The sequence below is a fragment of the Mustela nigripes genome, chromosome 16, assembly GCF_022355385.1.
Source record: "Mustela nigripes isolate SB6536 chromosome 16, MUSNIG.SB6536, whole genome shotgun sequence".
Lineage (NCBI taxonomy): Eukaryota > Metazoa > Chordata > Mammalia > Carnivora > Mustelidae > Mustela > Mustela nigripes.
Window position 1 is genome coordinate 34,652,163 of NC_081572.1, and position 27,356 is coordinate 34,679,518.

At 36.7% G+C, this 27,356-nt stretch overlaps 1 protein-coding gene across 8 annotated transcripts in view; it reads right to left on the bottom strand.

The window, feature by feature from the left end:
- Positions 1-27,356, bottom strand: part of BCAS3 (BCAS3 microtubule associated cell migration factor) — a 592,158-nt gene that overhangs the window by 243,099 nt on the left and 321,703 nt on the right. For all 8 annotated transcript variants that reach the window (XM_059378918.1, XM_059378915.1, XM_059378916.1 and 5 more), the window contains 3 exons: positions 23,490-23,590; positions 20,832-21,028; positions 16,114-16,211 (listed from right to left, as the gene is read on the bottom strand). In XM_059378918.1, the coding sequence (XP_059234901.1) occupies positions 16,114-16,211; positions 20,832-21,028; positions 23,490-23,590 (396 nt within the window). The remainder of the gene's footprint in view (positions 1-16,113; positions 16,212-20,831; positions 21,029-23,489; positions 23,591-27,356) is intronic.

A 27,356-nucleotide genomic window follows, 5' to 3' on the forward strand; every position in this document is an offset into this window, starting at 1 on the left:
AGGAAGCAAATGAGGATCAGGAAAGAAATTGTCATATTGTCACAATCTACAACTGGAAGAACTTGAGGGGGTGGGGGTGGAATAATAATTTCTGAGACTTAAACTGTTGCCTGAAATATCAGAATCTAACCTATTGATATTGGAACATATTCTCAAAGAAAATCACATATTAGTTCAAAATACAAGCTCTGGAATGAAAATGCCTGGCCTCCACCATGGGATCTACCACTTCTCCCAGTCTGTGTTCTCAATCATAAAATGAGGACAATACCATAACCAGTCCCCATAGGTATATAAACATAACATATAAAATAGCAAAACAGGGGCGCCTGGGTGGCTCAGTGGGTTAAGGCCTCTGCTTTCAGCTCGGGTCGTGATCCCAGGGTCCTGGGATCGAACCCCGCATCGGGCTCTCTGCTCAGCAGGAAGCCTGCTTCCTCCTCTCTCTACCTGCCTCTCTGCCTACTTGTGATCTCTGTCTGTCAAATAAATTTAAAAAAAAAAAAAAACAGCAAAACAAAAACCTTGGGATATAGTAAGAGCTATTGCCATAATCATCATCATCATCATCATCATTAAAATAAAGTAACAAGGAGAGAACATTTAATGAGTCCTTATTGCATACCTGAACTATGGCCAGAAGCTTTACAAATGTCATCTACTAATTTTCACAATATAGGAGACGGGTGTTCTTAAATCCTTCTGAGGACAAAGAGACTCAAGGTCAAACACCTAGTTGGATATAAAGACAGAGCCTACATTTGACCACAGAGTTCATGAGCTTCCACTATACACCTGCCTATTCTACAAATGTCTCTATCAAAAATATATTTGGGATGCCTGGGTGCCTCAGTCACTTTAGTGTCTACCTTTGGCTCAGGTCATGATCTCAGGGTCCTGGGATGGAGTCCTGCATCAGGCTCCCTGCTTAGTGGAAGCCTGCTTCTCCCTCAACTTCAGCTGCTCCCCTGCTTGTGCACACGCTCTCTCTCTCTGACAAATAAATCATAAAATCTTTAATATATGTATATATATATATATATATATATATATATTCCTTAATAAAGAGCTGTATAAAACATGCTCATGACAAAGAAATTCATATGGCACTGCCAAAGTGGAAGGTAGTACAGTGTATGTAATTTTTCTGAATCATAGCTCCTTACTTTGAAGAAAAAAAAAAGAATTACAGTTGAATATTGAACAACATGGGTCAGTTAAACATGGATTTCTTTTTATAAATAGAATATAGTACTATAAATGTATATTCTCTTCCGTATGATTTTCTTAGTAACATTTTCTTTTCTTTAGCTTACTATATTACCAGAATACAGTATATTAAAAAATAACATGCAAAATATGGGTTAACTGACTATTTATGTTCTCAGGAAGGCTTCTGGCCAATAGGATGCTATTAGTAATTAACTTCTAGGAGACTCAAAAATTATATGTCACTTTTCAACTGCACAGAGGGGTTCAGAGCCCCTAACCCCCATATTGTTCAAGGGTCAACTGTATAACAATACCTTAAACTCATGAGAATTTTATGAAGAATAAAGAAGATAATGTATGTGAAGTACTTAGCACAGTATATTGAGCAATCAAATATTATAAAAACCAACATTATTCATTTTACATAAAATTTAATATGCAATACAGACCTGTATTGGCTGCATGTAACTCAAGATTTAAATAAAGATGTTAAATATCCTATTTATTGTCTTTTAACATTACAACTTTCCCAAAATACACAATCCAGTTAGGTTTTCTTCAGAAGTAAGGATACACGTAATTCAAAATTATGACAATTTTCATGGTCACAACCTCAAAATATTTTTGTCTCAGACAAGGGCATCTAATAATTTGCATATAGCTATTTTTGTGAATGTTAATCATTCTGTATTCATTAATGTTCCTTAATAATATTTTTTATTCTTAAGACTATATTGCTAAAAAAAAACCAACAATGAACCAAAAACAAACCGTAATGTTTATTCTTGAAACCACAGTGAACAAACTACAGTGAAAATTCTACCATCAATAGCAGGAAGTGACAGGGTCCCAATCTAGAGCCTCTCAGTTTACTAGTATTTTCTTCATATCAACCAAATAGAAGTCACTGTTTAGTTACCATTTTGCAGATGAAAAAACAGAGGCCTAAAATGTTTAGTTACCATTTTGCAGATGAAAAAACAGTGGGCTGGTTAAGACCCTATAGTTCCCATGCATTAATGGACAAGAAAAGCAAGCTAATACACTTATATCTCAAGTATACTTTCACATTTGAGCTGAGTTCTTCTTTCCAGATTTACTGGAAGACGAAATATTATTTTTCAGAATTTGAAGTGGGAGTTATTTCTGAATAAACTATACAAAACAAACCAGAATAATTTAAACATGTGAAAACACAAGTCCAGTGAATGGGATCTGAACACCCTTATAAGTTTCAAAGGGATGAAGAACCCCCAGATCTTTATAGTAATAAATATTGTAGTGTACAAAAGTCCTTTGGGAATCCCCACTTATATGTTATGCCATGATAGAAGATCAAGGTGTCAGGTCCATTTAGGATCAGGGCATTTTTAGCTTCTTTATGCTTTAATTCATATTTTGAAAAATCAATTAAAAATAATTCTAAGAGAAGTATAATCACTTTGCCTCCCTCTCTTCTATCCCCAAATATAGAATAAATTATGAATTTCAAACACTAATATTCTGTTAGTTTGCATTTGCCCACAAGTAGATAGAAAAGAAATGTGACCTTGGGCAATCACTATTCTTTAGGGAAAGCCTTTTTCAGCTTGAGAAAACATTACCTGATTGATAGTGGCTTTCCTAGCTGAAAATAAATGTCTACTGCTTAAAGGTGAAGAGTTTCTCTGCAAGCAGCCGGGATACCTAGGTGAGTCATGGTGAAACAGTCTTCAGTCACCAAAACTTTATCAAAGAGGCCTGACCAATGGCCCCTTAATATAGACATGCCATTCAGGAGTGGAGGCGCTGTATCTACTGACTTCTATGATGTACACAGTATATGATATAAAGAATAAATAAGGACAGTTCCTAGGTCAGATATAATGCTGCTACTTGCTAATCATATGAATGAAATCAAGGTAGGCAATTGTGGCCAAGATGCTGTTTAATATTCCGGAAAAAATTAAGGTTTCAGAGATTTATATCCTTGCTGCACCGCCTATGAGCTATATGACAAATAGACAAGCTCTTTAACATCCCTTACGCTCAGTTTCTTCATTTGTATAAACAAACAAAGAACTTGCAATGGTAACCTTTCAAATGCTGAAAACTATGTTTGGTGTTAAAGAGTTTCATTTATGTTTTATGGATAAAGCATGCACATGTTCTAAAAGACTACAGTGGGAAAGAAAAAAGTCTCCTTCTCATTTCTGTTTCCTAGCCGCTCAGTTCCTCTCCTAGAAGGCAACTACTGTGTCTAGTCAAATGCAAAAATTTGGTTTCAATATTCCATGCTGAAATGTTGAATTCATTAACATTTATTGAGTGCCTATTATATGTCAGAGCCATTCAGGGTGCTGTGGGGAGTACAAAAGATGAGCTCACAGTCGAGAATGGGAAATGGTATCCAACTAACTTTAATATGAGGCGATAAACACAACAGTAAAAGTTTAAGAACAGCAGAGAAAGTAATTAATTTAATCAACAGGGTGAATAGGAATAAAGAGTAAAATTAAGAACAGGTTTCAAGGCAAATGAAAAGTTGCAAGCACCATACCAAAATTTTACTAAGGTCTCTCTAGCTTAGGCCGCCTGCTTCAGGAACTGGGATCCTACCACAGCTCTAAAAATTTTCTGTAAAGGTATTCACTCATGGCTAAAATGGAAAAGTCAGCCCTACAGGAGAATGTCAAAGGGACTAGTATGTATGCTTGTAAGGGATCTCTTTAGGAAGAGAGAAACAGAGGGGTGAAACAAAAGTCTTTTCTCTTCCCATTCATGCAAACACTCATTTGAAAGGTATATAAACTCATCTAAAAAAGGGATTAGTAACTGGGGAATTCAAGTTGCAAGTGTAACTTTGGTATTCCCTCCGATCTCAAAACGGAGCATTTATAGAATAACTGTGATCTTTCCAATATGCTTAGCACACCAAAGCAAAACCAGTTTAAGACTTAAGACACTGTGTTTTGCAGGGCTGCCTGGAGCATCAGTACAAGTCATTGAACTGTAATGACATTACCAAAACGGTGGCAATTCTTCAACAAAATATTCTGGTTTAATGGAATTTAGGTCAGATCCTTATACGCTAATATCCTGGGTTCATGTATGAAATGGCTGAGCTTAAAAGGCAGTCCCAAATAACCATACAATGTTATGTCAGAAAGTTAGCCTAGTATTGCCAGAACAAAAACAAGTCCATTCCCTTAAGTGGATTTTTGCCAGGCTTGACCATAGATTCCAGAAAGTGGGAATTTGCTACAGTGAATGCTTTATAAAGATAACCTTAAAACACAAATTCACATGCCAGCCTAGAAACACAAAACGTAAGTGATTTGAGGGCCATAATTCCTTTATTTTTATTATCTGATGATGTAAAAGCTCTCAAAGATGAGAAACATACTACTTAAACATAATGCTGCTTTTTAAAAAATGACATAAAAGATGACTTGAAATACTTTGCCAAATATTCCAACGGATACCCACAGTTTACCAAAGGCTCAAACAAAGAAACAGTGACCATAAACATAAGGGCTAAGTCTAATAAAGGACTCTAAGCCAAGATCACGTTTGCTAAGTTTAAGTGACGTAATGGAGATATAAAGATGTGGCATTATTAAATTTTAATCTGTTTATGGTATATTTAAAGCCTTACGCTTAAAAAAAAAATTTGTTTAGTTGACATGCAGTTCAATATTGGTTTCAAGAGTAGAGTTCAATGGTTCATCATTTACATATAACACCCAGGGCTCATTGTGACAAGTGCCCTCCTTAATCCCTATCACCCATCTATCCTATCACCCACCCACCACCCTGCATCAACCCTGTTTTGTTCTTTATAGTTAGAGTCTCTCATTGTTTCCCCCTCTGTCTCTTTTTCCTGTTCATCTGTTCTGTCAACAATGCAACAAATATTGATTTTCCTCTCTGTGGCAAGCACCGCTACCAAGCATGAGAAACATAAAGCCAGCCCTTGTTCTTAAAGAGCCCTCTATTATAAGACATTACCTTCCCCCTCTTTTTCAAGGCATCCTATCCACAGGGTAATCCAATAATAATGCCAACCAAAGTTATTTTAAGCCAAGCAGTGACAGAGCTATCAGGATCCACATCTCCTGTTAAGTAATTCATGCCTCTTTTTCACTGTTTTTGCAGGCAAATTAATCTCGATCTCAATATACCTAAAAGTATCAGCATAGACAGTGACTTAAGAACTGCTACCAGTCTATCTCCAATTCACTCCTTCCCAGGGATAATCACGGATGTTGTAATATCTGCTTACCCAGCTTCTGTTTTCACCATACACTTAGCTTCCGGAAAATATCAAACTCAAATGTGTTATTATTTAAAGCTGCACTTCAAATCCAGGTCCTTAGATCAATGAAAAAAAAATTCTCTTTTGGTATTCAAAAATTCACAGTCACAAAACATTAAAGTCACAACTTTTTGCAGGATATTAGGATCACATCAGAGGCAAGATTTAAACTTCAGCTCCCCAAATCCTGGCAATACAATGTTCTAATCCTATAAGAATACCCTATTCTGTGATTACTATGATAGCCTCTTAAATACTGTGAAGTATAGGAAGAAGGACAAAGCTCCTATTTTTCTTCTCTCCATTCACAACTTAGCACAAAGTTCTGAATATAAGCATTTTCTGTAACAACAAGCTACCTTTATAACATCCAGATAATTATAGGTTCAGGTCAAGAACTCTGGACCATATTGATTACATCTCTGTGCAATCAGGACCCTCCAGCACTGTTTGTATTCACGATAACAGGGACAGCTTTTAAGTATCTGTGACACTAAGAATTTTCAGTCCTATCAATGCCAGAAATGGAAAGCCAATGACCAGTCAGGCCTGTCAGTTGTTGCCTGAAGCAATAAGGACAAGCTGGGAATTCATCATACTGGAACTTCATCTGCCAGCTGCATTCACACATTTTCACCACCTGAATAGTTGATTCTCTTCAACTCCCACGTGGCTCATTTCAGCATACAATGTTTTGAAATGAATATTTGATCAGGCAGGGTAAAAAGAGGTTTGGACTTATCTGAGGTGTCACCCTAATGCACTTTAAGTAATTCTAAGTATCAGGAGCTAGGTGTCTGTAGGTCCCATGCTTTGCATATTTCTGAAATGGACCTGTGATCCTAATTAAATATGATTAAATGAGACAAGCCATGTAAAAACACCTAGCAGTGTTGGGCACAAAGCTGTTTATCAATAAACATTGGTTCTCTGTTTTTTTACTTCTATCTAAATGGTGAATATCCTGAAGATTCCTCCTAGATCACTGGGAGATGGGGACCTCAGGATGCCAAAGAAATTTAAGAATTACCCTAATTCTGCCAAAATTCTAAACCCTCACCCAAATATAAACCTAAGAAATACAGAAACATTTAAAATTGCCTCAGGGACATCAAAAGAAACCTGGGGTGGCAATCCTTATATCAGATCAATTAGATTTTTAGCCAAAGACTATAATAAGAGATAAGGAAAGACACTACATCATATTTAAAGGGTCTTTCCAACAAGAAGATCTAACAATTTTAAATATCTTGCCCCTAACAGGGGAGCAGCCAACTATATAAACCAATTAGTAACAAAACCAAATAAACACATCGACAGTAATACAATAATAGTAGGAGACTTTAACACTCCCCTCACTGAAATGGACAGATCATCCAAGCAAAAGATCAACAAGGAAATAAAGGCCTTACATGACACATTGGACCAGATGGACATCACAGATATATTAAGAACATTCCATTCCAAAGCAACAGAATACACATTCTTCTCTAGTGCGCATGGAACATTCTCCAGGATAGATCAGAGTGTGGGTCACAAATCAGGTCTCAACCGGTATCAAAAGATTGGAATCATTCCCTACATATTTTCAGACCACAACATTCTGAAGCTAGAACTCAATCACAAGAAGAAATTTGGAGAGAACCCAAATACACGGAGACTAAAGAGCATCCTACTAAACAATGAATGGGTCAACCAGGAAATTAAAGAAGAATTGAAAAAATTCATGGAAACAAATAAAGAAAACACAACAGTTCAAAATCTGTGGGACACAGCAAAGGCAGTCCTGAGAGGAAAATATATAGTGATACAAGCCTTTCTCAAGAAACAAGAAAGGTCTCAAATACACAACCTAACCCTACACCTAAAAGAGCTGGAGAAAAAACAACAAAGAAAGCCCAAAGCTAGCAGGAGAAGAGAAATAATAAAGATCAGAGCAGAAATCAATGAAATAGAAACAAACAAACAAACAAACAAAAACAATAGAACAGATCAATGCAACTAGGAGCTGGTTCTTTGAAAGAATTAATAAGAATGATAAACCCCTGGCCAGACTTATCAAAAATAAAAGAGAAAGGACCCAAACAAATAAAATCATGAATGAAAGAGGAGAGATCACAACCAACACCAAAGAAATACAAACGATTAAAAGAACATATTATGAGCAATTATATGGCAGCAAATTTGATAATCTGAAAGAAATGGATGCATTCTTAGAGACATATAAACTACCAAAACTGAACCAGGAAGAAATAGAAAACCTGAACAGACCCAGAGCCAGTAAGGGGATTGAAGCAGTCATCAAAAATCTCCAAACAAACAAGAGCCTAGGGCCAGATGGCTTCCCAGGAGAATTTTACCAAACATTTAAAGAAGAATTAATTCCCATTCTCCTGAAACTGTTCCAAAAAATAGAAATGGAGGGAAAACTTCCAAACTCATTTTATGAGGCCAGTATTACCTTGATCCCAAAACCAGACAAGGATCCCATCAAAAAAAAAAAAAAAAAAAAAGTATGGCCCAATATCCTTGATGAACACAGATGCAAAAATTCTCACAAAAATACTAGCCAATAGTACAACAGTACATTAGCCAACAGTACATTAAAATTGCTTCAAGATTTCAGGATTTCAATAGTTTGACTCTGATATATCTAGGTATGATTTTCTTTGTTTTTATTCTATGGGGTACACTGAGCTTTTTGAAACTTTGAGAGTTGATATCTTTAACTAATTTTGGAAAATTTTCAGACTTTCATTTATTTCTTTGCCATTTCCCTCCTTGTCATCCATGTGTAACAATCACACATACATTAGACAATTTAACACTACCCCATACTCCTCACACTGAGTTCTTTTTATTTCATTATTTTCTTCTTTTTCCACTTCGGGTTGATAATTTTTGACTTGTTTCTGAGTCTCTGATCCTTTCTTCTCCTGCATCCAGTCAGCTATTGAGCCCATTCAACAAATGTTTTTGACTGTATCATAGACATTTTTTTTCTTTTTTTTTAAATTTTATTTATTTATTTGACAGAGACCACAAGTAGGCAGAGAGGCAGGCAGAGAGAGAGGAAGGGAAGCAGACTCCCTGCTGAGTAGAGAGCCCAAAGCAGGGCTCAATCCCAGGACCCTGGGATAATGACCTGAGCCGAAAGCAGAGGCTTTGACCCACTGAGCCACCGAGGCGCCCTTCTTTTTTTTTTTTTTTTTTTTTTTTTAAGTAGGTTCCACATCCAACATGGGGCTTGAACTCATGGCCCTGAGATCAAGAGTTGCAGGCTCTAAGGACTGGGCTGGCCAGGAGCCCCGTATTATAGATATATAGATATATACGTATCTATATATAGACATTTTAATCTTTACTTGAGAGAGAGTGCAGGAGCGAGAGGGAAGGCAATCTCAAGTAAACTCTGAGCTGAGAGCAGAGCTTTACATGGCACCTGATTTCATGACCTGAAGATCATGACCTGAGCCGAAACCAAGAGCTGGATGCTTAACTGACTGCATCACCCAAGTGTCCTCAACATTGTAAGTAAACTGTAATTTGTTTGTTTGGGTTTGTTGCTTTTTTTTTTTTTTTTAAGATTTTATTTATTTATTTGACAGAGATCACAAGTAGGCAGAGAGGCAGGCAGAGAGACAGGGGAAGGCAGGCTCCCTGGTGAGCTTGATCTCAGGACCCTGGGATCATGACCTGAGCCAAAGGCAGAGGCTTTAACCCACTGAGCCACCCAGGTGCCCCTGTTTGGGTATTTTTTTTTTTAAACTATGAGTGAATACCTTCAACTACAAGCGTAGTTTGGTGCCCCTGCTTTTATTATGCTAAGACACCATCAGTTTTATCTACCATTGCTTATGCACCATCTGGACTTAATGTCAATGCAGTATAAAAAAGGAGAGGCAAATAATGACTTCACATTACTATAAAAATAGTTTTCACGCACAGACCCCTTCAAAGTGTCCTGGGAACTTTCAGAGATCAGTGGACCACACCATGCTAAGAATGAAAAATGGTATAGTTGTCTCAGGATACCTTCTTGGAGGTTCCTAATAAAGGTAAACAAGACCCTGCTTTGTGATCCAGCAATTCCAGGCCCAGGTATATGCTTAAAATTTATGATTTCACATGCAAAAAAAAAAATGCATATCTGATAAAAAAAAGATTTGTACAGGAAAGTTTATAGCAGCTTTATTCATAAAAAGCTAAAAGCTGAAAACAATAGGGCAATGGATATATAAACTGTGTTATGTTTATATTATATTGCAATGTAAAAAAATGCATTAGTGTCACAGGTAAGATGTGGATGAATCTCGAAAACATTAAGTTAAATAAAAGAAGCCGATGCAAAAGAGTATCTATAAGATAATTTCATTTACATGAAGTTCAATATAGACAAAACTAATTTATGATGATAAAAGTCATAGTGATAATCTCTAGGTCAAAGGTAGTATATTGACTGGAAGGGCATGAAGGAACTTTCTGGGATGATGGAAATAATCTAATTTGTTCTGAGTAGTGATACATACAGGTATAAAAATACATCAAGTTCTATGATTAAGACATGTACATTTCTGCTATATGTAAATTATACCCTCCCTAACTTAAAAAAATTCCTCAAAAGTGATCCAAAGTACACACTGATAGATTTTTCAACCTGGAAGAAGCTTTGGAAATAATCTACTTCAATTCCTTCATTTCTTATGGGAAGAAAGCCTTGGGTTTCAAAGCAATTTACCAAAAAGGCAATTACAGGCAGAGTTAAGACTAGAACCAAAGATTTGTTAAGTTACTACTCTATTCTTTCCACTACACCAACTTTTCAAAACAAGACTTTCCCCGGGAACAATTATTTTCACTTTGATTATTTGCTTTAGCTTTTCTCTGACAGTTTTCAACAATATCCAGGGGACTATCATGAGCTCTGGTTCCGACTAGTTGCCCGGGTGAGGTCCCAAGCTGCTTTTTAATTGCTCACTGGGCTTACATATTCAATGGGGAGAGACCCTTTTGTTTCTTTCTAAGTTTATAGATGGCACCTATAAGCATAAGCCTCGGACACAATTTAAAATAGTGTGGCACTAACAGTTTGACACTAATGTCACTAAGACAAATGGAATTCCCGGTTCAGACTTAAACAAATTCTAATACTGCCCCCAATATTGTCCCTCTGCCACTACGGTCTCCAGCAACAGACTGCATAAACAGTCTGGCCTTGTATTAAAGATGTAGTAATAAAGGTACAAAAAAGAGAAGTTGGGTCTTTTGGCCAAAAAACGCCTTGTAAATATATGGTACCCCAGTATATCAACAGTAGGGAGAATTCCATCAATTGCTTCTCAAAACGCTTAGGAAAAACTTAAAGCCATGTCAAGGACTTGATGATTGCAATAGAGAAAGCGAGGTTTTAGTTGACACAAAGATTTATTCAAAGAAGCAATGTGTCATCAGAAAAAAAGCTTTCCCAACAGCTTCTTCTACTTCTCTTTACAGTTTGTTCATCTTCAAGTGGGGCAATCTTTTTTTTTTTCTTAATTGTGCTGAGCTAAAATTTTCCACATTGTTAACTTGAATTTCATCTTCTAACATCCTACAAATATTAAAAAGAAGAATGAGAGGAATATTTAAATCAGAAGGAGAGGGATGAGGCCGATCATCTTCGACAAAATATTTTTGATTCTATACAGACAAGTAGGTGTTCATCAGATTAGAGTTGAAATAATGCATAAACTTTCTCTTTTCTAATAAAAAAAAAAGCCAATCTTAACATCTGAGTTTGAATATTTGTTAACTGTTTCAAGAATAAATAGTGTCAAAGTAAAATTACTGACCTCCTTTTTCCCCTCTGACGGACTGTTCACAGGTCACGACTAAGCCTTCTTTTAATTTCGCCCTCATCCATAATCCTCTTACTGATCCCACATAGGCTTTGAATACTCAAGGTACAAGTATGCCTGGGCTTTTCGTCACCTTATAATCACAAAGAGTATCTGGAAGTCTACTAAATGAAAACCACATCATGTATGCAAAGAAATATGTCAAAATTTCTAAAGAACTTGATTATCTCTCATATCTGAGAATTATTTTAAGAAATAACGAACACATCTCTGCCCAAAAAAGTAAAACGATTTTTTTGCACTGGGAATCTTAAATTCTTTCTACAGATGCAGAGAAGACCAGATACATAGGAAATAACACCTGTTGAAAGTTTCGGTGAAATGTTCAAGGCCATTATTTCAATGTCATGGTTTTGTCATTCAACTCTAGTTTTTGAAATCATGGCATTAAGTAGCCTCACCACTGGATGACTAAATGGTGTTTCTTACAAATCTCTTTGCTTCTTACCACCAGCATCTCTTGTGTCTTCGATGGCTTTAAGACACAGTAACTAAGTCTTTCCGCCTCAGATTGGAATGAAAACTGTAGATACAGTGAAATATAATCCCTTGGAATATTCTTCCCTCAGCACTTCACAAAAATCTCTGTAAAATAAAAGCATGCCTCTATATGAACATCCCTCCAGCAGAGATTTGACTTAAATAAGCTCCTCGTTGCCTACCCAATTGTACTTCTCAAATAAGTATTGTTTTGTTTTTTTAAATGTCCGATGCACCAAATGCTAAGTACATAAAGCAGGCATAAATGATCATTATAAAATCAGTCAAAGCAGGCATAAATGAATCATTATAAAATCAACTGAATCAAACCAATTTGCATTTTTAAGTGTCTCATTTTCTTCAGTAAACAAATATTTTGATAGTGGGAAAAACTGGGTGCTGAAAAAGTATCTTCTGGATTAATGAATTTCTTAGAAATTATTTAGATTTCTTTAATTGTACAACAAAAATAATATTTCTCTTGAGTCCAGAACTCTGTCCCTACTTATAGAAAAGTTTATTTTAACACTAATTCCTGATTTATCGAAGCCTGCTCTAAAGTGTAAGAACTCATTTTACTTAACTGTCTCAATTTTCCTTCTCCTACTATCATCTTCCATAGGAATGTACATAAATGATGCCCCCACCACTTCCAATAATGTTTTTTCTATACAATGTTTATTTCTGTAGAGTTGGACAAAGGTGTCTGCTTTCACATGAGCCAGGAATAAGTCTGTCTTTCAATCTCAGATGCTTTGAGTTCTTTATTGGTAAACATCAACTGCTATAGTAAAGCCACAAACGAAGAGAAACAAACTTAGGATGAACTAGATCTTTCTAGGCTTCCTGTCTGGATGACTCCAAAGCCACTTGAGAGTTGCTATTAAGTTACCCAACAGGTACAGTTCACAAGTCTGGAACAATAGGATCAGTCACCGAGGTGGGAAACAAAGTCTGAATGAGGCATGGCCAGCTATCTTTCTACTTTCTTTTCAGAGGTCCTACACCTTTATCAAAAGGACACATGTTATAAAGAACAAACAATGAGAAGAAATTCTCAGATACCTAACCAAAAGGAATGTACAGAGAAAAAAAGTCCTTTGTCTAGAAATGTTATCTATGATTCAGAGACACCGATGTTAATGAAAAATGGAATGGTTCCTTCAAACCTTCTTTATTCTGGGTAACCTAGATATAAGGGTAAAATTCTATAAAGTATCCTTCCAGAATGGTCTTCTCCTTAAGTCCAGAAGGGAACATCTCATAATTACCTAAACTCAAAATTTTAAGTAGGATAGTACCCTTTTGAATCACCAAAGGTCAAATGTTACAGGAATGACATCTCCTTAGGAAGCAGTTACAAATATTTATACACATATTTATACAGAGACAGTAATAAGCTGGTTCATTGACTTTTAAAGGCATAGAATTTATGCCATGCCTAAATCACTGAAGTTAAGAAAAACATAACGTAATTTAGGGAATGTTCTTCTTTGTGAAGGAGTGAAGAAAAGACATACTAGATGATCAAGAAATTATAAAAACAAAATTTCTTAGCTTTCAGTTTCAATAGAATAACACTGCCAGATAAATATATAGATATCTAAAACATAACAGGCTGGCCCACGTTATAAAAATAAAATACTTTCATTCTGAAGTGTGTTACAACTGTCAAAAGATTTAATCATATCACATTAAATTTCTAAATTCTATGCCTCTGAAAAGCAATTAATGAAAACTAATTAAGCCACCACTAGTTTAGACAGAGAATGAGCTGTCACTGGAAATAGAAGGACAGTTATAAAAGGTGCCATAGGAACAATTAAAAAGGCAATACATTTAGTTGTATAAATTGCATGAAGGTAAAACAAAGCAGTGAAGCCCAGTAAGAGGAGGTGCTGCAGCAGTCATATCACCAAGCAAAAGCAATCAAAACTCCAGAAAAGCATCTTCAGCATATGTAGCTAACTCCAATGCACAGGTCATAATCAGAGAAGTACTTCCTGGTTCATGAGCACTTGTACAAATTTATTAGACTCCTTTAATAGAAGAACCTGAAGCAGAATTTTCCCATTAATTTCCTTTTATAAGGAACCCAAACCATTTAATCTCTCAGCTTCCTAACTTATGAAAAGTAAGTCTATTAGAACAGTGGTCCTATTAGATAAAGTAGATTAAGCTTCCCCAACAAAACATTATTCACTCACTTAAAAAAATGTGTTGAACAAAAGGGATCCAAACCATTTGAGAAGCAGAGAATTATTATTTCATAACAATCCAATTCCTCATCTATGGGGTTTCTTTAGCTCAAAGTTAGAGAAAGCAGCACACACATTTCACTGCTCTGTCTCAGAAAGGAACTCTGGCTTTCTGGAATGAAAATAGGCTTAGAAAAATAACAACAGAGCTTAGTCACCAAGAAGTCCTTTCTCTACTCAAAAGATTAGTACTTTCGGGCAGAAGCTCACAGCTGTAGAACAACATCCTAGAATCTCCTACACTGTGTCTCTGCTGCAAATATAAGTAAATCAAGGACAAAGATCTAGTTCCTTTTTCAAACATGAGTTGAAAAATTCTTCTTACGGCAGATTTAAATCAAATGATGGTTGCCAAGAGCTCACTGAAATTCCTATCTGGAACCTTATTACAAAGAGCTAAAACTGAGATAGTGCTACATGATAAATATGTAGTATTACCTCAGAGCAGAGTGCTGAAGACGGCAACTTCTCATAACACCAGTAACTGCTTTAGTGACATGTATTTCACTTGCCTGGGAGTCACTTGACTCAAAAATTCACACTATTGCAGTCTGAGGATGTTGAAACCCCCCAACAAAGGCTACTACTGTAATCCTGAATCAAAAACTTCAGGTTACAATACAGTGCTGCCAGGATTCACGACGGTTAAATGATAATTCCAGATGAGCGGAATCTGTTAGCATTCTCAGACTGAAACTATCAAAAAGATGTATTGTTTAAGTTGCCCATCTCAATATTTCATTCAATTCAGGGGAGCAAGGATAGAGACTTCACACATTTCTGTGCTTGTTTCCAGGGGACGAACCATGGTTGCCGAGAGAACGCAGAGGGGCAAGTATGAGCTCTCTGAAGTAAGAGTCTACATTAAAAATGAAGGCACAGCCCTGGATATGGACAGCTAAATCAGACACAAGGTACAATCCACTGACCAAAGAATCGGAAAACTAAGAAAACGTACAAAACCATTCAGCTTTCAAAACTTCCAAATACATCCAGACACAGAATCAGAAACAGAAGCTTTAGTCTTTTAAAAGTGACCTTCACAAATCAGTTCTGTGTTTGTTTCCATTTTCTTTCACAGTTTAAGCCTCAATCAAATCAGCAGTCTCCAGGGATTTTGAAATTGCTATAGATTAAAATCCTCTCTGACTCAACTGTTTGGCTAATGCCGAGTATTTAATAATTCTACTCATAAGAGACGTTTTCTTGATGAAACCCTGCTGTATGCTTTCTTCAGATGCTCTGCAGCTGCATCAAAAGAGAAAGCATCACTGTCCTTATTTTATCAATACATTTAGAGATGAAAAAAATGTATTGTCATAAACAGGTCTGTTATTTGGCAGATGCAGCAGAAAACAGTTTGATAATACTAATTCAGCAACTATCACCTACAGAGGCAAAGATCTACTCGCAGGTACTAATGGTACATATCCATGGCTTGGCTCCAAGGAGAGGAGGTTAATAACTGTGATAGATAGACTAAAAGTTAAGTTAATGAATTTCTAAACTTTATGCTTTCAATAATAAAACCATTTAAGCTACAGCATTTGGACTCTCTACTTCCACAGACCCTTTGATACTCAACAGGTTGAGTAAATTGAATCCATATATTGTATTTACGTTCTCTGTCAAGGTTGCTTCTCCACATTTGAGAGATCAAAGGCAAAACAGTCATCAACCCTGTAGCCTTCAATACTGTGTTCATTACATTTAATCAAGTGCCAACCCCACCGCATCATTCACCAACCTTAACAATACTTAAATGCATGGCATTGTTTAGCAACAAATGTAGGCACAGTATTGTTTTAACAAACACACACGTGTATACATGCACAACATGCACGCACGTCCCAAAATAAACAAACATACAAAAAGAGGAAGGCAAAAAATATCATTCTCTCCATTGTGCAGGAAAAGAAATTTAAAATGCGCACAACTATCAGGCACACATTTTGGAGGTGGTTTCTACCTGAGGCAGCATCAATCACGGTGGAAATTCCCCTTCGATCAGAGACTGGACGGGATGACCCTGGCATGCTGACTGGGTCAGAGCGGACCGGCTGGATCCTGTAAGGCAATTTAATTTAATTCACATATGTTACCAGCATCAAAACTGCCGCGTGCTGCAACAGACCTTAAATCAGGAATGCTGGAATAGGCCAATCCATTAAAGAAGCATTCATTCTAAAACGAGACAAAAAGGGGAACCACAGTCCCTAACTCTTGCACAAATCTAATGCACTGCAAATATTTCCTACACTCTGGACCTCTTCTCCTCTGTGTAATTTACTCAATAGATTTTAAGGGGTTGAAAAATTGACATTAACTGAAAGGGATAAATTTAGTAGGATGGGAATGGAAACAAAATACTTTATACCAAAACCCATGATATTTCCAAGGGACAAATCTGAAGAGTTTTGATACTTTTCAAATTCATGAATAGCACCATACCTCGTAACACCCACCATAAAAGGCAGCATATATTAGATTTGAAATTTTGAAGAACTCCCTTACAATCCTGAGTGAAAGTTACTTTATGTATGATAAGAAGCATAGAAAAACAAAGCTGTGTTGGAATGTGATGGCCACAGGTTTAGCTAAAGTCACTATTATCTGAGTTACCACCATAAAATTATCAATTAGCATGTAAGAATCAATTAGAGTATCAGCAAAACTGCAATATACTACATATAATTTCAAGTTGCTTAGGAATGATAAATCTATAGATGCCAAGAGTCGCTTTCCAGCTGTATTAGATAAATACTATTAAGATTAAAAAACTGGTATGATTAGAAGATCTGAGACCCACAAGCAACTTAGAATAAAAACCAGTTATAGCAATATAAGCATGCATTTTCAGTAATTCATTCGTTCAATGACTATCTACTGAATATTAAACATGTGTCAGTATTATTCTAGGGACAGGCAGAAATAAAACATGAACTAGACGGTCTATGTGTGGATATGTGGTCTAGCACATGACTGATGTAAAATAAAAGTGTGAAAATGAGTGAAATAGGCAATAAGAGCTCAGAATGAGAAAATGGAGTAATGAATACATGGTCCACAGCAGACTTAAAGATCTCGTGGAGGTAGAACAAGAATTGGATGTGGACACAGTCATAGGCTATGTATATATGCAGAGGAGCAAGAAGCACTCCTTCAGCATAGAATGAGAACAAACAGACCCTTGGATTGGTAACTAAACATGACAAACGCAGGGAAGCTTAAGGAGCTTGATTTGGCTGAAGCACAGAGTTTCCAGTGGATCCAGGTGGAAGATAAGGGGTTGATAAATGCCATGGGACAGATTATAGAAGTCTGAAATGCCAATGAACAGACTACAGAAAAAGAATACTTACTAAAATCACAGTTTAAATGTTTGTGTATTTGTTTTGTGAGAAAAGTACTGAGAACAAAGACTGGTTGCTGCCATTGCAGACAGCAGGTACCACCTAACCTTTGTTCTACCCTAGCTGATTGCTACACCAGTCATGGTAATCCTATCAGCTCATGGCAGAAATTAATCAGCTCCATGATGGGCAGGCCTAAGCAAATTTGGGGCAGTGAGAAAAGAGGAGCCATTTATTTGAAATGTCTGGAAAAAATGTTTTCTGGTTCTTAACAGAAATAAGAAAATACATAGTTGGATATGGTCAGTTCATCCAAAGAAAAGCCCCTTCCTGGTCTAAACAACTTACGTGGGTTAATAAATTTCCTATCATTAATTCAATTTATATTAGGTTTTCTGAATAATCGAGTTGTAGGTGGAGTAAAACAAGGCTGGCCATGAACTGATGTGTTGAAGCAGATACATGGGGGCTTATTCTATTATTTTCTTTAGTTTTAACTATGTTTATATATGTTCAAAATTTTTCCATAATAAAAATGACAAAAATAAAAACAAACTGGTAGAGGTGATAGAAATGTTCTGGAACTGGATAGTGGGGATACCGTCCAACATAGTGAATATACTAAAAACTGCTAAATTTTACCGTGAATTTTGTTATGTGAATTATGTATCACTTAAAATAAAATAACGTAAATGAGGTCTGAGGATCAAATGTATAACACGATGACTGTAGTTGATAACACTATATTATATAACTGAAATTTGATGAAAGTAAAACTTTAGATGGCCTCACTAAAATAATCATAATACATATATACTAAATATGTGAGCTGATGGATGTGTTAAGTAACTAGATGAAAAAAGTAAAACAAAGTAAAAGGAGCTAATCTTGAGTAGAAAACTAGACTTTGTATCTTAGCTTCTTTTACATGATCTATTTCTCAGATCTAAAAATAAATATCTCATTGACCTTTTTTTAGTTTAACTCCTGGCTCCAAGTAAGGAGCTGCCATGAGTTTAAGCTAACCCTTGGTTCCCTTCTGGACATGACAGTAAACTCTATACCTGCCTGCTCCCCCCTTAGGGTGGGATATAGGGAGGTTGACTGTCACAGCATCACATCATTCTTAGTGCTGTCTTGTGGAGTACAGGAAAGGTACCAGGTGTAAAGAGTCGGCTGAATAAAGAACATCTAATAAATCTTTTACAATTTGAAGGAGAATATAAGGATAACAGCCATAGTGTCATTGTACATAGCCTAAAGAAATGCAGAAGAAATAGAGATGAAGCACTCAGAGCAACAGGAAACAGGAATGGGGAGAATATAAATACTTGGATGTCTAATGGGATGCTAGGCCGGAAATGGTACTAAAGAGGCCACTTATAATTCAAATTATGTAAGTCAAATCTGAATTTCCCATCAAAACTGTGTTCTAATGGAAGTTAAGGTTTTAACCAAGGGCCCATATGCTCAGATTTTTAAATATAAATTATAAGAGCAATCAAAAGAAATGTATAAGATAAAGGTATCTAAAGTTTAGATTTATCCAATCAACAGGACCATAATTGGGGCGCCTGGGTGGCTCAGTCAGTTAAGCATCTGACTCGGTCTCAGCTCAGGTCTTGATCTTGGGGTCCTGAGTTCAGGCCCTGTGCTGGCTGTGGAGTCTATTTAAAAAACAAAAACAAAAAAAAAAGGACAAAATCTAATCTAATACATACAGCTTAAAATCATTTAAATGACAAATACTGGGAGTGCTTTAGTGTAAGAAAAAGGAAAGCCCCTGAGGAAAATTGTAGAAAGAATTTAGGACAGGGGCTGTCTAAAGATGCACGTTAGAGAGCTCTTAGGTGAAGGGCTATGTTTGAAGTAAAGAGTCATGAGCAAGCTGGAGGTTACAAAGCAAAGGAACAGAGCTGCATATATAAGAAGCTAGAGATATCCTCCAAAGAAAAGGGACAAGGGCTTATTATAGTATGAGGTGACAGTCATCAGAGAAAAAAAAGAATAAACACCGTTTTATGGGTTTTCTATTTAAAATGCCTTATTATTAACATTTGAGTACTCAAATGATTTATAAACATGAATGACTACACACTGAATCATTAAATTGAGGGCTGACAACTTCCTGAAAATGGACAATCTACAGCAGATTACATTTGACAGTACCAGTGAAAATGGGTTTAGCATTCAGTATCGACACTATTGCCTAACATCTTGAGGGAAAAGTTCCACTTTTGAAAAGCTGAAAGACATGCTAGGTTTAAAAAAAAAAAAAAAAAAGCAAAAATGTATGTATGGAAGAAAGAAATAAAGTACAAACAAAAAATTAAGACACTGAAAAAGATATTATAGGAGACATGTTTCCATTATGCCAATTAGTTTTATTTTTAAACCAAACTCTACACCCAATGTGGGGCTTTGACTCAGGACCTGAGATCAGGAGTCTCGTGCTCTACTGACTAAGCCAGGCAGGCACTCAATAAATTACTATTAAGGAAGAAACATTAGGCCTCATCTACAACAGCTTTTGCATTGTTAGACAAACAGATACCGACAAAAAGATATATAAAAATGTATTTCCAATATATAACTGGGACACATTTTTCATAATTTTTAAAGGAAAAGATCTATTTTATATTCAAGTAAGAACTTTTTGTAAGAGAAGACAAGATAAGAGAGATTACGTTGCCTTAGACTGAGCCCTTTATTGTTGAATCAGAATGTGTCAGGTCTGAATAGAACAAATTAAACTGGTAGGCAAACCTGAGACTACAAAAGTCAAAAAGTTCTCAGTTGCTTTAGAAAAAAAATCTTTAATAATAAAAAGCATACTTCATAAACCTTATACCGTGATTCTTACAAGTGAGGGCCAGAGCACGTATATGATGAATAAATGTGTGTTTTTGTGTGTGTGTGTGTATTAAACTATAAGTGAATTTATATCAATTCTTTCTCATCCAAAAACTTTTTAAAACCTAAAAGAAGGAATAAGTAGGATTTAGATGAAGTTAGTTGAAAGATGAAGATCAGGAAGGGAAGGTACCCTCAGACTTTAAGCAGTTAGAAATATGAGGAAGGCAGCATAAAATGAGAATTTTTTTTTTAATACACTGAATATTAGATTTAGGGAAACATAATCTGAAACACAAATATTTATTGAATGTAAGGAGATCCCACATAAGATCCCCAGCAATAATAATGAATCATAAGCTACAGTAGATGTATTTTGTACCACAAAACTGTGTCGAAAAGGAAAATGTCAATATTACTTAGGATGCTCATTAAAAATGAATATATTAATCCAGTCAAATTACTCCTTAGTTCTTCTTACCTGAGACTGTTGAGATCAAGATCATCTGTGTCAAAATCCAAAAGGGGCTGTGGAGTATCACTTGGACCGTGAGACTGCAACACGGATGAACTGGATGATATGACTGTGGTTTGGCCTGAGGGATGGATGGTTTTGAACTGGAACTGTGGACCCATCCACAGACGTCTGTGGGGTCCAGTGTGCGTTACAATTTCTACCTGGAACAGATTACAAATCATGACTTAAATGTCTTATGACCTCCTTTTAAGAGCCTATCTGGATCTTCCCATCCTGCCTCCAAACACCCTCCATGCCCTTCTTAACCCAGTGGGAGAGGTACAAGGCATTCACATTCCAAAGGCAATGGTAATCATAGCCTATATAATCATTCTCTACATCCCTCTAATGGTTTTTACCAAAATAAATAAAAAATTCGTTTTGTGTGTGTGTATGTGTATTTATATGGGTGTGAGCATGCACACGCACACACACAAACACACGTTCCACAGTAATACAACACAAAAGTCAAAGAGTAAAAGGACCAGTTGCCTGCCTCTCATATAACTAAGACCAATTCCCTAGGGACTACCTTCTTCATTCATTCATTCTAGACAGTACTTACCACTTACTACACCTATCAATCCACAGATTAAAAGTAATTCCTTCACTGAGGATCAAGCTCATGACAAACTAGAAGCTGTTCTTGAACTATCCAAGGAAAAGAAAAGGTCTGAAATAATTTTCAACACCCAAAGCCAGTTTCTTTCCATAATTAAATATTGGAATATTTACTATGCTACCCTCAAATCCCCCCAAATCAACTTTTAAATGAAGAGAGTAGTATATACTTTCTCTCAGACTAGATTTGTCTTCAAAATACCATTATTTAATTAGAATGTTTCCTCCACTACCACAAACACTGACACAGGCATTAAGTACTATGAAACAGTAATACTGTTTGTGAATTTCATGCTCTATGGAGGGGACAGGGAATGGTGCCAATATTAAAGACTTTAGAGACAAAGCAGAGTGTAGAAGATACAGAGTAAAACCTGAAGATAAACATATCATATGATTTCATAAGTGAGCAACTAGAAGAAGAGACTAAATATGCAAACGTTTGGTGAAAGACTACCTCTTCAAGTCTTTAACTGCTACATCTGTGTCTGTATATACACTTTATGGAACAGACTTCCCATGTGCCATAGTTTTGCCCTGAGTTCTTTCATATTTAATCACATTTCTCTGATAGCGGTGATTAATTCCTAACAAAACATAACTGAAAAGGTTCACAGAGTGCAGCTCTGTGTTTGGTAAGTCCTAAAGGGCAGAAGCATCACGGTCTTGGAACAATATTCTCATTCCCACTAATCACAGGGCGAAAAACACTCAGATTTAGGACAGCAATTTCTAATTCAAGTAGTTGTATTCTGCAATGTAAATTAGGCCACAGATAAAGCATTCTGTGTATTTTAAGCTCAAAACCATCCGTGTCACAGAGCCGAGAGGTAAACAGATGCCTATGCAATTTCACTGAGGCGATGGCCAGATGTTCCTATTCACTCTCCTGTTGTGTGCAGTACAAACATATTGTATATACTTTCACACTGACAGCACACATTACCCCTTTTTCTAATTGAAAAGTTGAAGTGAAGGACAGTGGTTTCTTTGCCAGCATTTTTGTTGTTGCTGATGTTTTTTACTTTACTGTGGTATTCTCAAGACAGGAGGCACCTCCATATACCAGGAACCGAAGCACTGGCCCTCCTTCAAGAGGATTCCTACGAGTACTTCAGGTAATGAAATGTATGTCACCTAGAAACAATGTGGATGCTCTGGCTTCCAGATTCCTTTTAGTTTTTCAGGCTACCCTCCCTGAGAAAGCAGTGAAACTGTAAGGCCTCCATGAGGCACCTGTCTGATGACAAGCTGCTTGGATTGGTAATCTGAGACAGGTCATTAACTTCACCAAATGATGTCAGACTTGAGGCAGACATAACAGCATTTGTAATGAAGTCATTCGTAATCTCATCATTTTGAAATCTGCTCAAGTATCTTTTATTTCAAAGCCCTTGAGATGAAGACGGCTTCACCTGGCAAGGGGAAGAAGGGTCAGCTGGAGCGGTCACAGGATGGGCTTAGAGTCCAGTACAGGCAGCAGTCCAGGAGCCGAGGAAGGAACCCAGCTGGGCACAAACAGGACGTGTGCAGATTAGAAGGCTGACCTTTTCTAATCAGAGTATGGGTGTAATCTTCAGAAAATGTTGGCTCCACAAAACATAGCCAACACATTGTTGAATGGCTTCACGGTTTCAACAAGACCAATTCTCATTTTAATCTAAATAGTCCATCTAAAACCCAAGGTTCTAAGGGATATCAATGGCTTGTCTGAAAGCTATGCATATTTTATACCCTCTGTATGAAAGCTAATGTACACACACACACACGTATATAATACATATAAAATATATGTATATGTATCCTTGCAGCAGTAGTTATAAGAAATTCTTAATATGGAAGACATCTGATTAATTCTTGATGATCCCACAAAGAGTTCCCAATTCTTCCCATTCTCCTCTAAGGAAAATAATTTTTAAGTTTTCAGAATTCAAGCATAAACACAGACAATGGATATCTGTTTTCTTTCACTTTAACAGGCCAAACATTTTAGAGTTTTACCTGAGAAAGCCATTCTTCATCTTCCTGTCCACTATGGTCAGAAGCTAAACTGTCATAGGACCCATGCCGAGTAATGGGCCCCGGACTTCCAGGGGGAACCACTGTAGGAGAAAGAAAATATATTTAAGCACCTTTAACTCATGCAGTGGAAAAAGTCATGTGGCTGCAACCATCCTAGTTACTGTGTTAATTTTTAAGATAAAATAGGACATTTAATGCACAAAGCCAATTCAAATAATTGATGAATAAGAAAGACTGAATTTCTTAGGAATAAGAAAGATTTCCAATGAAGAGTACACTTTCAAAAGTATCTACAGGAATTTTGTCATGACAGGTATCAGTGTAAACGAAATAACCACCAGCTGCACCTTAGCAGTGTGAGTACATTAAGGAGCAGTGACAATTCTATTACATGTGCTCAGGATTCAGGACATTTCAGTCATCTCCAATTAACAAAGAAATGAATTTGATGCAGTTCCTATAAATTTGGGAAGGAATTTATAAAACAAACATCAATATTCTTTAAGAGCCTATTTAGTAGTTTCATATAAATTAAAAGGCATAAATATGCATTTTTAACTTAAAAAAACTTCCTGAAACATTTCATTCATCCAAAGAAATATTTCATTTTCTTGGATACTTCAGTAGTTTCCTCAATTCTTAGGTGGTAGAATACAGTTACAAAATACCAACAAAACAAAACAACCCCCCCACCAAAAAAAACAACAAAGAGCCTATTTCCTCATACAAAGAAGAACCTTTGCTTAGTCAAAGTAATAAAATTATTTAACGTTTATTGAATTCCTACTATAAAACAAATATTACCCCAATAAAAACTTAGCCTTTCTTTTTAAAGTCCCATGGTATTTATTCGCTTATTTATATTATAAAATAGACTTTATTTTTTGGATTTCTTTAAAGATTTCATTTATTTGAGAGGGAACGAAAGAGAGAATGCTGAGGGAGAGAGTACAAAGAAGCAGACTCCCCACTAAGCAGAGAGCCTGACATGGAGCTTGATCCCAGGATCCTGAGATTATGATCTGAGCCAAAGGCAGATGCTTAACAGACTGAGCCACCCAGGCGTCCCAATTTTTTGGAATACTTTTCAGTTAACAGCAAAACTGAGCAGAGGACAGACACACTGATTTCTCATATACTCTCTGCCTCCATCTATGATTTTAATACTAAAAGAAATAAAGCAGTGAAGTACTGGGGGAAGTGGGAAAAAAAGGGGGAAAAAGAGGAAGAAAAGTATGTGAGTACTAAAAAAAGAAGAAATAGATTAGAATGAGAAACCGACAATTATCTCATAATTTCCATCACCCAGAGGTTTGTGTGTATGCATCTATATGTGCTAATTTGTTAGGCTACATTCCTAAAAATGAAAGAAAAGGATATGAACATATTTAACTCTTTTTTTTTTTAAAGACTTTACTTATTTATTTGACAGACAGAGATCACAAGTAGGCAGAAAGACAGGCAGAGATAGAGGGGGAGAAGCAGGCTCCCCGCTGAGCAGAGAGCCTGATGCGGGGGTCACCCCCAGGACCCTGAGATCATGACCTGAGCTGAAGGCAGAGGCTTAAGCCACTGAGCCACCCAAGTTCCCCCTATTTAACTCTCTCTCTCTCTCTCTTTTTTTTTTTAATATTTTATTTATTTCTTTGGCAGAGACAGATCAAGTAGGCAGAGAGGCAGGCAGAGAGAGAGGAGGAAGCAGGCTCCCTGCCGAAGAGGGGATGTGGGGCTTGATCCCAGGACCTGGAGATCATGACCTGAGCTGAAGGCAGAGGCTTTAACCCACTGTACCATCCAGGCGCCCCACCTATTTAACTCTCTTAATGCTGATTAGGAGTTATACCTTCACAGGCAGTTACTGAGAATACTAATCTCACTGCACTCTTATCAGACAAAGTATTCTAAAGAATGAAATCTTAGTGAGATAGAGAAGAACCTAGGGCCAGATTTTAAAGGATGCGTGCTCAAAACACCCCTAACTTACTTGCTGGTGGAGGAGAAGTGGTACCTAAGCTATCAGTTACCATCCAGAAAGGGATAAATAGTATTAAAGTGTCATATTTGCAGTAGTGAAAACAATTAGCTACTATTTTTTTCAAAATCATAGTTCTACTTCTAAGTGGCATGCTGCCATTTGGCAAAAAACACCAGTGATCACCACAGAATAACATCTAATTTCTTACAATTCTCAATGATTACCATGAAGAAAAGAGCATCATAATAATTATCTAATTAATATCTGAGCATCCTCTTGGGAATAATTTGGTGTATATTATAAAACTGTTAAGTAAATTTATGCTTGCAAAAGGCTGAGTTGTTCCTAAACCATTTATCTTTTCAGTAAATAAATTTAATATTAAATTCTTTTTAAAAAAGATTTACTTAGGGGCACCTGGGTGGCTCAGTGGGTTAAGCCTCTGCCTTCTGCTCAGGCCATGATCTCAGGGTCCTGGGATCAAGCCCCGCATCAGGCTCTCTGCTCAGCCAGGGAGCCTGCCTCCTCTTCTCTCTCTGCCTGCCTCTCTGCCTACTTGTGATCTTTGTCTGTCAAATAAATAAATAAAATCTTTTTTAAAAATAAATAAATAAAATAAAATCTTCTCTGCCCTCAACTCCTTTACAAAGTATGTCCTAACCTTTAGATATTTGTCCTTAGTCACCTTCTTGACTCTTATTTATAGAGGGTTTGAAGGATCCACTTTTTCTGTATTAAAAACTTAATACAGGGGTGCCTGGGTGACTCAGTTGGTTGAAGCTACTGATTCTTGATTTCAGCTCAGGTCATGATCTCAGGGTTGTGAGATTGAGCTCTCCACTGGGCTCCACACTGAGTGGGAATCTGCTTGAAATTCCTTCTCTCCCCTCACCCCTCCCAAATAAGTAAATCTTTTATTTTTTTTTTAAGATTTTATTTATTTATTTGGCAGAGAGATCACAAGTAGGCAGAGAGGCAGGCAGAGAGAGATGGGGGAAGCAGATTATGACCTGAGCTGAAGGCAGAGGCTTTAACCCACTGAGCCACCCAGGCAGAGAAGATTTTAAAGAGGTGAGGGTATGGGCCATGAAGATATGTGAGGGGAAAGTGTCAGAAAGAGAATATCAAGTACAAAGTTTTTAAAGTGGGGCATAAGGAAAATGTTTTGATAATTATAAGGAGGTAACACGGTTGGGTGTGGTAAGGCAGGCTGAAAATAGAAGATGAGTCAGTAAAACAAAGGGGGTGGGGAGAGAGGACCAGCAGATGACTTAGGGCTCCCCCACCCCAATAAAGCTAGGGTATTGTGAAAGAAAGATATCAGAATGTTGTAAAGAGAAGTGAGAAACTGCATCCTTGTATAACTAACTAGTACTTAATGAGAATGTTTTCAGGAGTTCACACTGCATTCTATATATGCTGAGCCCAGGCTAGTACCTGTCACAGAATAAGCACTCTGTAAGTATTAAGAATGGAATTTTGGATTTTGGACTATGCAAGGACACCAGAATGGTTGGACATTTATTTATTCCTTATCAAAATGGGATAAACTTAATAAGAATACAGTGTCGGGGAAGGGGTAAGGAGTAGGATTGTAGTTGAAACAAGATTAAATCATGAGTTGATCATTGTTAAAGCTGGATGATAGGTACATGGAGAGTCATTTACACTATTGTTTTCTAATTTTGTGTATGTCTGGCATTTCCCATAGTAAAAGGTTCAAAAGAGAAGAAGAAAAAGAATACCCCTCCTCCCAACTATCTCCCTACTTTCCAAAGAAAGTGAAAAAATACGAAATACATATCTATGAAACATTAAATCCGAATCCTAAATTCCTAAATAGAGATTTTAAGAGTTCCATACCTTATGCT